The sequence below is a fragment of the Peromyscus maniculatus genome, chromosome 1 (genome assembly GCF_049852395.1).
Source record: "Peromyscus maniculatus bairdii isolate BWxNUB_F1_BW_parent chromosome 1, HU_Pman_BW_mat_3.1, whole genome shotgun sequence".
Classification (NCBI taxonomy): Eukaryota; Metazoa; Chordata; class Mammalia; order Rodentia; family Cricetidae; genus Peromyscus; species Peromyscus maniculatus.
In genome coordinates, this window is record NC_134852.1 from 163,807,126 (window position 1) to 163,819,458 (window position 12,333).

The 12,333-nt window shown below is 39.1% G+C and overlaps 1 protein-coding gene and 1 long non-coding RNA gene across 3 annotated transcripts in view; one reads left to right on the top strand and one right to left on the bottom strand.

Moving 5' to 3' along the window:
• Positions 1-2,128: 2,128 nt before the first annotated feature.
• Positions 2,129-12,143, top strand: LOC143270394 (uncharacterized). Its single transcript, XR_013047576.1, has 4 exons — positions 2,129-2,250; positions 5,383-5,475; positions 9,544-9,605; positions 11,593-12,143. It is a non-coding gene; the product is annotated as an uncharacterized LOC143270394 (long non-coding RNA).
• LOC102911582 (oocyte-secreted protein 1-like) overlaps positions 7,165-12,333 on the bottom strand; it is a 35,867-nt gene continuing 30,698 nt past the window's right edge. For both annotated transcript variants that reach the window (XM_076560293.1, XM_006997852.3), the window contains 3 exons: positions 11,451-11,548; positions 9,480-9,599; positions 7,165-9,018 (listed from right to left, as the gene is read on the bottom strand). In XM_076560293.1, the coding sequence (XP_076416408.1) occupies positions 8,895-9,018; positions 9,480-9,599; positions 11,451-11,548 (342 nt within the window). In that variant the 3' untranslated portion in view covers positions 7,165-8,894. The remainder of the gene's footprint in view (positions 9,019-9,479; positions 9,600-11,450; positions 11,549-12,333) is intronic.

The following is a 12,333-nucleotide window of genomic DNA, read 5'->3' on the forward strand; positions in this document are numbered from 1 at the left end:
ATTCCACAAGTAAATTAAATAAATAGATAAATAAATAAATATTTGTGATTATTTTAAAAGTGTATAGATATCTCATTGCATTCTTATAACAATAAACAAAAAATATAAATGAAACAAATTATAATTTATAACTACAATAAGCCTGAGCTCCTGGCTTGAGATCCATGGGTTAATGACATATAATGTATGGTTCATGTCATGACTTTAGTGAACCAAGCAATGCCTTTCTTCATAAAAGTATCAGCAAGCATTTATAGGAACAGATCTCAACCTATGGGTCACAACCTCTTTAGGGATCAAATGACCCTTTCACAGGAGTCACCTAAGACCATTGGAGAACATAGATATTTACATTATAATTCATAACAGTAGAAAATGTACATTTATGAAGTAGTAACAAAAATAATTTTATGGTTGGGTGTCACCACAACATGAGGAGCTGCATTAAAGGGTCACAACATTAGGAAGGTTGAGAACCACTGGTATATGGTAACAAATCAAACAAAATACTCAGAGTTTTCCATTTAATGTAAATTTGAATTTTCCTATCCCATTAATTTTCTTGGCTCCACAGCTGTTATTCTCTTTTGCTTTTCCCTCATAAGTGAATGTAAATTTTCTTAATGAGATGAAAGACATTGCACATAGATTTCTGCATATATTATTTAGAGGAGTTGTATAAAAAATGAGGAGATAAACCAAACCAGACAGATCTCTTTGGGACTCTTGTTAATAAAGAGTAGAAACATGTATATGGTATAACAAAATAACCTTAATTCTGTATCAATTTACAAAAAAAAAATGTAAAACATTTGAGATGAATAGTTGTATTTTTATCCTATATTTCCTGTATACCCACTAAATGATGATAAACATCCATAACCCACTGAATGATCCAAAACCACCTACCCCGCCTCATGGGAATGTGGGCGTTGTGTTCTCTAGCTTCCTGTTGTCTGGGGGTGATGTCATCCCCAAGGGACTCTGAGAAAATTAAGACAATGGTCAAGTCCTAAGAAAACTAGTTATAAAATTTGTTGTCCAGTTTCTGTGTGCTGGGAAAGTGCAAGGATAGTGTCTGAAGTCCTGGATAGAATAGTCTATGAGGCTGGGTGTGGTTCTGAATGCAGAACTCTGAGGAAACTGCAACAGAGGCATTCTTAAAGGCTGGATCACTTAAGCCATCCATTTTCATTGATGTCTTGTCCCCTTGCTCTGAAAACACACAAATTTTCAAAGGTAACATACATACCTGCATTAACACAAGTATGGACTGTGCATTGTACATAAGCCAGCCAAAGACGATTTTTGTTTTGTTTTGTTTTATGTTTGAGCAGGTAAAAGACATCTGTTAACTTTATAAGTTCATTTGGACTGTATAACCAAACCTCTGTCCATGCCATATAAAAGGATGGCATGTAATAATAAGTCATGATGACCCTGTAACCAACAAGATTTACCATGTCTCATTCAGTCTGAGCTAGTCTCATGTCAAGGGATCAGCATATACATCACCGTCTTGTAGTTTTTCTAGGTTTATTTCTTTATGTCTGTAGCCAAGATTTTCAGATCTCCTCCAATCAAATCTTGTCTCTATTAATTTTGAAGAAATCCACAGCCTTTCATTTCCTGTAAAGATAAAAGCATAACCTCTCCCCCAACACAATACAATTTCTGAATTCCATTTTAAAGTTAAGACATCCCTAAAGTGTTTAGACTGGTTTAATTCAGCAACTCCTTTTACATGTCTCTCAGCAGCTATCATTTGCTCATTGACATTCAAAAAAATTCAAAGTCAATAAAGCACCATACAGGTTCCAGACTCCCTGTGTATTTCCTATCTTTATGTGATTTATTTTTTAATATTACTTTATTCTTTCCTTAAAGACCTTACTTATTTATTTTTAAGCTATTTATTTTTTCCTATGGCTGTCTATACCCATTTTCTTTTCTTTCTTAAGCACGTGTGCCCACTGTAAACTGTTTAAAGGATTTTTTGGTCTGGACCTGTTTTATGTGTACCTGTAGTGTTCTCTGACCTCATAAGCCAAACCTTAAACTGCTAAGCAACAGCTAGGCCCCCAGCCTTGCTGTTTTGGCAGTTGACTCCACCCCTTCCTCAGGTTCATGAGAGTTGTACCTTAAGGCTGTGGGCCTGTCTGGGAGTTGCATTTGACTGGAAGCTATGTTTAACCAGGAGCTGCATTTAACCACCCCAGCTCTAGGAAGTTGGTGCCCACACTGTAGCAGGTACTTTTACTTAGCTTGCTGCTTAAGCGCTCTGCTGCACAGCAGTGGCTCTTAAAGGAGCCATATCCTTTAATTTTTTTTTCAGCTTTCTCAGTTCCTATGTGGAAATTCAAGCCCCATGCTGGCTGACATTTGTAGTTGGAATTTTCTTTGGGCTGCCAACCAGCTCCCAAATAAAGACACAGAGACTTATTATTAATTATGAATGTTTGGCCTTAGCTTAGGCTTGTCCCACTAGCTCTTTTAACTTAATTTAACCTGTTTCTATTCATCTACATTTTGCCTCAGGGCTTTTTACCTTTCTTTCATTCTGTATGTCCTACTTTCTTGCTTCCTCCATGTTTTGCTGGCTGGTTCCCAAGCATTTCCCTGTCATTTCCTTTTCTTTCTTCTATCTCAAACCTAAATTCCTCCTCCTACTGTTGTACCCAGAGTCCCCCAAAGACCACCAAGAGACTGAATCCAATGCAAAAGCAAAGAGTCTTTGTATTGTTATGAGTTAACTCAGGACTCTTCGTCCATCTGACACAACAGCAGAGCAGGAGAGACACCAAGTAGCAATGGGGTAGGGTTTTTAAAGCAAGGGGGGCTTGAGGGTCGACGGACTACATAGGAACAGACTCAGGATTGGTTTATGTGAGTTGGCAATCATGTTAGTAACTTTTAATTGGCTAGGGTTAGTTGGGGGTTACAGTTTTCCATTTTGGGGTGGGCCTGGACAAGTTCTAGGCTTTGTCTTTGAGCTGTCATGGAGGCTGGCTGGCCTAGCACATAGCTGGCCTAGCATGTAGCTGACTCAGTGGCCCAGGCTTTGTCCTTGACTCATGCATGTAGCTCTAAGTCAGTAAGGGGTCCCAGACAGTAAACAATTGGCTGAACTTTGAGCAGTCAAAGTACATGTAGAAAGGGAGCTACTGCAAGGACTATGTCTTTTGTTCACGGCCCTCCCAGAAACTGCTTGCTCAAGTCTCAGGAAACTGAAATTGAGGACTGATCTCTGAGAGAAGACTGACAGCCTATTATGGTGTCTACTTGGTCCTTTCACTACTTACTCTCCCTGCCCAGAAGTTCTGCCCATGCCTCCTCCCTCACTATTAGCAAATGACCATTGATATTTGAATTTGCCTGTTCATGCATGTTGAGTTTCCAATGAGCACATTCCATGGATACATGTAAAGAGGAGAAGAGTATAAAAGTTCTTAATTACATCTGGAGGTTATATGCGAAATAAAATGTTTAGTAATAAGAGCAAGATGATTTCATGGGTAAAGGTGCTTGCCACCAAGTTTGACCATCTAAGTTCAGTCTCAGTTCTCTTCTTTACCAACCTTCACAATTTATCCTCTGACCTCTACACATGTGTCATGACACACCTCATTTACTTACACACACACACACACACACACACACACACACACACACAGACACACACATATCTTCAGAATATTAGATTCCATGGAAAGTGAAAAATCAGTAGGTGTGCTACAATTAAATTGTGTATATTATAGAATTGGAAAACAAAAAGCAGTGTCAAAATTAGAGTGAACACTCAACATATCTATAACTGAGCCAGTATTCCCATGTAAATTGTCTTTAACTATATCCTTTAACATCTTTATTAACATATTATTTTTATTGATTATCTGGAAATTTCACATAATGCATCCCAATCACATTCATTTCCCAGTCCTCCCAGGTCTACCCTCAATTTTTGTGTTTTTGTGACATCCCCGAAAACAAAAGAAAATGAAGAAAAGAAAATACCAAGTCCAACTTGTGTAGCCCATATTCTCCCTGTAGCATGGTCAAACACCCGGTGGCCAGGCCCTGAAAGAAAACTGAGTCCTTCCCCAACCCCACCCCTGCCAGAAGCCACTAATTGTGAAGAGCTACACTTCAGCCTCCCTATCATAATTTTTAAGAGTTCTCTTCAATGGCTTTGTGTCTAGACTGTGTCTTTTTTTTTTTTTACTTTGAAAAATCTGATTTTATTTTCTTAATCAAAAAGAAGTATATTTGTGTTAAATCTAGAATATTTAACTTTCCATTGATCTCTCAAATACTTGCCAGATAGTTACTAACAGTGCTCAGAACTGTGAAAGTTAACATCCAATACCACTTTGTTAAGTCAAACGACACATAGAAAACTACTTAAGGGCTGGTGTTTTCTAAATGCTGTTGTTTATTCTGGAAGTGTTGAGGAAATGAGGCTAAGTACCATTCCTGAGAGTTGTACTTTTATGTACCTGGTCAGTGCTTCTGACAGCTCTGAACAGAATTGATTACTGGTGGTTGTTGTATTAACAGTAACAGCGGGATTGGTTGCCAGTAGTTTCTGTTTTGTTTTGTTTTTTTAATGAGACCTGGAACTAAAATTTTAGCAACAACAATAGAAAATTTACCAGAAGTCAGCTCTCTTTGTACTGAAGACTAACCATGACCGCCAGCCACTTCCCAGCCATCTTTTGTTCTTGAGGAAGAGTGGTTGGGATTTTGGATATGTTTGCAGACCTGTCAGAAAATCCTGTTTATGAGTCCTGTTGGTATTTTTGTTATCTCAAGAAATAACAGATAGTACCTAGATGTGAGATCTTTCTAACATTAAAAAATGAAATGGCGAGCTGTTGCATTACACTCGATGCAAAATGATGATTCTGGGAGAAATATTTTCCTTCATTTCAAAATATTCTTTACTAATAATGATGGATTTGAAAAAATAGCTTTTCCCCCTTTTTCTTTCCTTTTTGGATGCTTAAAATTAGACTGTGTCTTTTGGGGGGTTGGGGGGTGGGGAGAGAGATTTCACAGCAGCCTTCTGTCTCTCATTCTCAACTGTGGGTCTGCAGTCATCGACACCACTGCAAAAAGAAGCTTCCTTATCCTTTATAGTCATCTGCAGCATGGATCATGGATTTCCATGTGGTTTCTGGCTACAGCTCAGGCCACAGACACCAACATTTAACTTCTTAAAGATATGGTGTTTGTGGTGGTTTGAAAGAAAATGGCCCCCAAAGGGAGTGGCACTATTGGGAGGTGTGGCCTTGGAGGAGGTATGACACTGTGGGGGAAGGCTTCAAGGTCTCCTTTGATCAGGCTTGGTGTGACACTCAGTTTACTTCCTGTTGCCTCCAGATCAAGATGTAGAACCCTCAGCTCCTTCTCCAGCACCATGTCTGCCTGCATGCCACCATGTTCCACCATGATAATGGACTAAACCTCTAAACCGTAAGCTAACTCAATTAAATGTTTTCCTTTATAAGAGTTGTCATGGTCATGGTATCTCTTCACAGCAATAGAAACCCTAAGACAAGACATGTGAGATGAAGTCATGTAAATGAATGCATAGTGTTTAAGGCCCTCCATTTGACCTGATACCTCTCCTTCCATGAGACTGATAGAGGACAGTATGAATACATAGGAGCATTTTTATATTCTGTATAAAAAAGACACATTTCCATTCCATACTGTAAAAATAAGTCTGTATGTACATGTTGCTAATAATTTAACATGTACACACTAGTTGCAGAATATTAGTTTAACTATGCAAAGATGTGTTGCATTTGTTTGTATTCACCAAGCTGGACTCTGGTTCTCTGAAAGAGCAGCAAGTGCTCTTAACCACTGAAACACCTCTCCAGCCCCAAATTACTTCTAATGATGAATCAAGGACTTTCTTACAAGAGCATGGGTGACGGTTGCTTACAGATGCATGAGTGAGCCCCCAAACAATTACAACACAGAAAAGTCTCACCCCTAGGTGATGATCTCCCAGAAGCTGTGTAGATGGATCTTCCTTTTAACTCTCCATCTCTCGAGTACATTAGCACCTCCCAAAACACATGGAGTTGGTCAGGCCCAGGTGCAGCAGGTGGGGCAGTTGGGCAGGCCCAGGTGCAGCAGGTGGGGCAGGAGGGAGTAAATGGCTGTGAACTCATCTGAGAGCCAGGCACCCTGCCACCGCTCCTTCCATGAGGGAATACCAACAGGCCAGTTTTGGGGGTCTTTAGGGAGTGATCACCACTGCTCTGATTTTTAAGATCGTAATGGCCATGAAATTCCTAGACAACAGCAGTCCACCACACTTGGGTCTTCTTGTGGTTTCTAAACACACTGCATAGTGTAGGGAAGGTCAGATGACCTTTTTATTTAGTAAATGAGATTTTACTGGAAGTAGAGGGTGCTTTACTTATCGCTTTAAAAGGAAAACAGCTATAAATGCCCCTTAGTTATCTTCAGCAGGGAGAGTGGAACTGCAAATTATTTGTGCTGACATTTTATCTCAGCTTTTGCACAGAGAACAGTATGTTTAACTGAAAATGAAGAAAATAGTCTAGTACAAAAGAGATTGAGATAAAATAATTATGAAGGAAGAATTAGGGCTTATCACTTAGGTCAATGTAAACCTAACATTCATTCAATTTACTTTTTTGTTGGTGGTCACGTCAGAGGAGCAGCAGGTAGCAATTGACTTCAGAGGATTGGTCTACCAGAATGCAAGGCACTGATGGATGAATTTCATATAGGCAAGGCCCCAAGAGCTTCGGCTCCAGAATGGCCCTTGCTACTGCTGTGCCTTTACATGTTTGCTGCTGCCATTTTTCTCTGGTATCTGGCATGGTGTGAATGGGTTTGAAGTAATCTCCAGTGCCTTTAATATAGTGTAATTGTATCATGGAAATTCTACTGGACATTTTTACCTATGGGTTATTGTGAAGATGATGTCCTCTTAAACTGTACTATTAAAGTAATCATTTTATACGATAGTAGTGTTAGTTTAAATAGAATTTTGATGATTAAGAGTTTTTAACAAATACAGTAAGGGATTATAATAGAGGTTAGTTTAGTGGGAAAATTAATACAGGTAAAGGTAGCATATAGTGTTATTCCCCCCACCCCTGATAAAGCAGGGGCTGCAGAGGATAGAAAATAAGAACAAAGAAGAGTTGGGACTTAGGAGTTGCTCTTGAGGAGCCATACAGACCATGGCTTAAGTTAATGATTAAGGGAAACAATCAAGTCCTAGGAATTAGCTCAAGTTCTTTTTGATATTGGAAAATGTGTTCACAGGTTCCAGTGTGCATCACAGCTAAAACAACTGACTTCATGTAACTAAAAAAGAATTGGATGATTAGTTAATTGGACTGGACTTTAAATATGAAAAGTGAAACTAATAACCTGTTTTCCTGGCAATTATGAAAACTACTGCCTATGTAAATGGTTATGACTTAAAGGCTCCTGATCTTTGAGAAGTCTAAAAGATAAATGTTTAACTGTATGTAGGTTCTTGGGGATAATTTGTTTTCCACCTGTAATATGTAAAATGTTTAATCATGTAATGAATATGGAAAACATGGGGTTTTTTTTCTACTTGTATTCAATTGTAATCATTCACTTAAAAAATAGAATGTAACCACATTGTAATTTTTATATTGCTTGAAAGACTCTGCTGGGGTATATAATGTATATATGCTGTAAGGGAAAAAATATAGAAGTCAGAAGGAAAACACCAGGAAAGATGTAGAAGGAAAACATCAGGAAGTAGTTAGAAAGAAGTCATCAGGAAAGAGCAAGAAGGGAAACATCAGGGTAGAAGAACAACAGGAAAAGAATAGTGTATAACAAGCAACAGAAAGAATTAAAAAACAGAAGAGAAATTTTTATTCCTCAGAAAAAGAAGTCTATGTGTTTTTTCTTGCCAATTCTGCATTTCATTCTTAGTCCCTCTGACCTGCAGAAGGATAGACCCTCTGCACATTGAACTCTAATATACATTTGAACCATGTTAGTCTCTTTTCAAAATATAGAATTACTAAGAGGTTGATATTCCAGAGTCTAACCACCATTCTGCTCCATCCTCACTGTCTGGTCACTGTTCCTACACCACTTAAGTCAAATTCAAATGGAACTAATTGAAGCAAAGGTAAAGGGAAGATGTAAGTAATGTGGATCCAACAGGGCCAGTCAGTCAGTCACTGACTGGTGTCTTCCCTGTGTATAGTGGTCAGGAAGGACCAGGCAGAAACAGTGTCTTCTGGACGTGACAGGAGTGTTGTACTTACTCATGGACTCTCAGCAGCTCCATAAAACCTGTACAACATCAAATCAGTTAGCATTCCAGCACGGAGACGGGAGGGGTTCTGGAACCTCCACCCCTAACTGAGGAGCTATTGACCAATGATCATTTCTCGGGGAGAAAACATCAGGTTTTAAGGGTGTGGCATCTGGAATGCCAATCAAGTTCCAGTAGAAGGCTCCACACCTTAGTATATGAGCAGCACTAATTAGACTTACTAGTTTTTTTAAGGACAAAGATGGGAAGCCATAAGGAGATTGGAGGGTGGATGTTGGAGAAGTTAAGAATAGGGTGCTGAATATGATCAAAATACATTGTATACATAGATGAAATTCTCAAAAAGTAAAATATTCTAGTAAAAAAAACTTTCAAGAAAAAAATAACTGAGCATTGTGCTTAACTGAGCATTGTCCTTCAAAAATTAGAACCAGCATTAATGGAAAATTTTTATTCATTAATCAGATTCGATAAGCTAAAAGCAGGAACATCTTTTAAAAATGATAATATATGAAGATAGCACATCATTTTATTGCAAATTAGTCACTTTTAAAAAAATGGATGAGAGAAGACATCAAACTGTGTGCACTCTGGAGAAATGGAGAAGTGACAACTTCTGATCCATGAAGCTAGATTCTTCAGCAGGCTGAAGCTTGCTGGTTCTAGAGCCCTGGGGCTCTTCACTTGATGTAGAAAAGCTGAAGAGATAGAATATGATGTCATCAGAGGACAATGGTGACAATTATAAATATGTGTTCAGGAAGAAGGACATCCAGGTGATGCTACTTCTTCCTTGGACTACCAATTGGTGGATGTCAACATAGGTACCACCCACTTTGAGGATGAGTCCCACCCCACTCAGTTAATCTTCCCTACTAGAAACACTCAGAAGCATGTCTCCTAGACCCCAGTCTTCAAGTAAGACCAACTATCACAAGACTCAAGAAGGACACCTCTAATTCCTATAGAATCTCTGACTAGTAACAGACTAGCAAGTTTTAAAAGCTAACAGTTTTAACAAACTCAGGAAGGCATGATTTAGAAGCTGTTTAAGGACAATGTGTCTTTAGTCAAATGGGACCGGTCCTTAGCTGTTTTCTTGGCATATTTTAAGTCCTACTTGAAAAAGCTGTAAAATATTAGTTTGGTGTCTCCTTACTTTGGTGGAACTGCAGGAGCAGCTTGCTCATTTCTGCGCATTGTCATATCTACTTCCCATTCAGGAGGATTGCCAGTGAAATCTCCTTTACTTTCAGCTTCACAGAAAAGAGGATACCGACTAAAGGTAGGGGGAGAAGAAAGACAAATATCATATAGGGGGCTGAAGATTTAGTCAGACCTTAGAGTTTAGAAGGCTGCACTCAAGGCCAAATTCCAGTGACTAGTAGATGCACTGATTCAAGTGAATCACTTACAACAATGTTAGCTTATGATATATGATTTTAAAATCTTAGTTGTAGTGGGCAATGGCTCACAGAAACTTACTACTGGTCAAGTGCAGAAAACAAGCATCAGTAGACTGTTCAGCCACAAACAGGTCATTTATACACACATTTACACACACTCAATACTATAAAGAAAGAAGGTGTGGGAAGATAATAAGAGCCAAAGGTCAGAGAGGACCAGACAGACAGAACATCTCTAAAAATAACAGGACCTCTTCACTCATGAGCTCACAGTACCTGTGGTTAACTTAACAAGACCTGCATAAGAGGAGCCATGGACAGTCAATGGCATGGGGGGGGGAGGAGGCAGAATCAGGTGTTTTTTAATGGTTTGACTCCTGGTGGGTCAATCATACTCCAGTGGATGACCCCCACACCCATGAGTATATGAACAGCACAAATTGGAGTCAATGAGTTTTGTGGGGTTTTTTTTAATTTTAAAAAGAACACAATGTTAGGGAATAGGTAGAGAAGTGGGAAGAGATAGGGTGGAAGTGGGGATGGATAGAATACAAATACATTATATGCAATTATCTAGGAATTAATTAAAATATTGCATTAAAAAGGTTAGCTGCTCCAGGATAGACGAGGTGGTTACACAGAGAAACCCTGTCTTGAGAAACAAACAAATAAACAAAAATTAGCTGCTATAGCAGATATTACTCTTTGTGTGGAGGACGTGACGGATGGCTTCAGTAATTACTTGAAGGGAAAATGGTATCAAAGTAAAAATAATGAATGTGTTCTCTCATATGTGGATCCTGAATCATACACATAGGACATGAGTGTAGAAGTGTTATTTGGGTAAAGAAATGGCATTAGCAGAAAAGAGAAAATGGGGGTAATGGGGAGAATATGGTCAAAGTACATGAGACACTTGAATTTGCATATATTTATGAGCCCCTTGACTATGTGCAATGAATATAGGCTAATTAAAAATGTCTTTAAGTGATTATAATAAAGTGAGGCGATGGGAGTGAGGTTTCAAACATGATGAGGAAGACTGGCCATTAAAAACACAATATCCCAACTTTATGACACATTTATGTGCAAAACCATTTTAAAAGCAAATTCCTTTTAAGATGTTCATTAAATGATTTTAACCAGAAAAATCTAATAGATTGCCCCCTAAAACCTGTTAAGTTTATCATAACTTTGCAAAAATTGGATCAGAGTTGCTAGTGACCTATACATTAGATTTTCTCAAATGGATTAACTAATAAGATATAAAAGGAAGCTGAATCTCACCCCATGGGTCAGCTTTAAATCTGCCCCCTCTCCTTATGGCATCAGCCCCACCCACCCATGCTACATTTTTGTATCTTTCAGGCTTTTTTTTTTCTGTCCTCAGTAAACTTGAATATGGACTTATTTTTAAAGTAGTCTAGCTTGATTAGCTTGGTGAGACCTGTGAGGTTTACAGCCATTCTGACACTAGTATTAGCAAAGTGGATTAATATCCTTCTCTTCTCTAGCATTCTAAAGCTCTAGGAGACAATTGTAATTTTGAAGACTCAGGGCCAAGGATAAAGAGATTTACATTCCCTTTAGACGTTGGATTCCACCACCACCACACCAACCCACACTCTAGGTTGTATGATTTAACATTTAAGGCTTGGGTCTTTTATCAAGAGGGTTGAGGTGAAGCTGAGGCCTTGGACAGGTGCCCCACCTGTGATACTCACCTGTGCATCACACAGGACAGATGCATCTCAGCTCGTGCAGTAGAGTTTTTTGAGATATATGTAAGTTTAGTCTGAAGCAGAGTGACATCACCAATAACCTACAGAGGCAAAGAAAGGTTTAAAATCTATGTTTATCTCACAGATCTCAGGAGACTTCAAAGGGATTTGAAGAAGAGCGTATAGGTACTTCAAGTTCTCCAAGAGACAGCCATTTCCCTAAACAATTCCTCATGAGAAGAAGAACCATCTTCTAAATGAAGAGATAGGTTCAATCTGGTGCATTATTTGGATGTAAAAGTCAGATAATACTTGTTTATTGAAAAGAGATCAGCTCTTCAGTTCATATTTTTTAAATCACATGTTTACACCTCCTTTTCAGAAACACAATAGAAGGTAACATGTGCTTATTTTGGAGAACATCAGCTTTCAGATCAGCTGAAACCCATCTGGAATTCAGACTTCTGAGACTTTCATTTAAATGATTAACTCTGGACTCTTGCTTTGAGACTGGGTCTCATATAGTCTACACTGTCCTTGAACTCTCTGGGTAGCCAGGATGGTCTTGAATTCCTGATCCTCCTCCTGCCTCTGCCTCTCCAGTGCTAGGGTTAGAGGTGTGCTCCACCAAGCCAAGTTTCTGTGGTGTGAGGGATCAAACACAGAGCCCTGTACCTGTTAGATGAGCATGCTACAACTGAGACACATAGATAGAGCCCCAGTGCCTGTGTCAATTCTTAAAAGAAAAGAAGGGAGGGGGAGGGGGAGGGGGAGGGGGAGAGGGGGGGAGAGGGGGGAGGGGGGAGGGGGAGGGGGGAGGGGGAGAGGGAGAGAGGGGTATAGGGGGAGAGACGGGGAGAGGGAGAAGAAACCACTGTGATGAAGT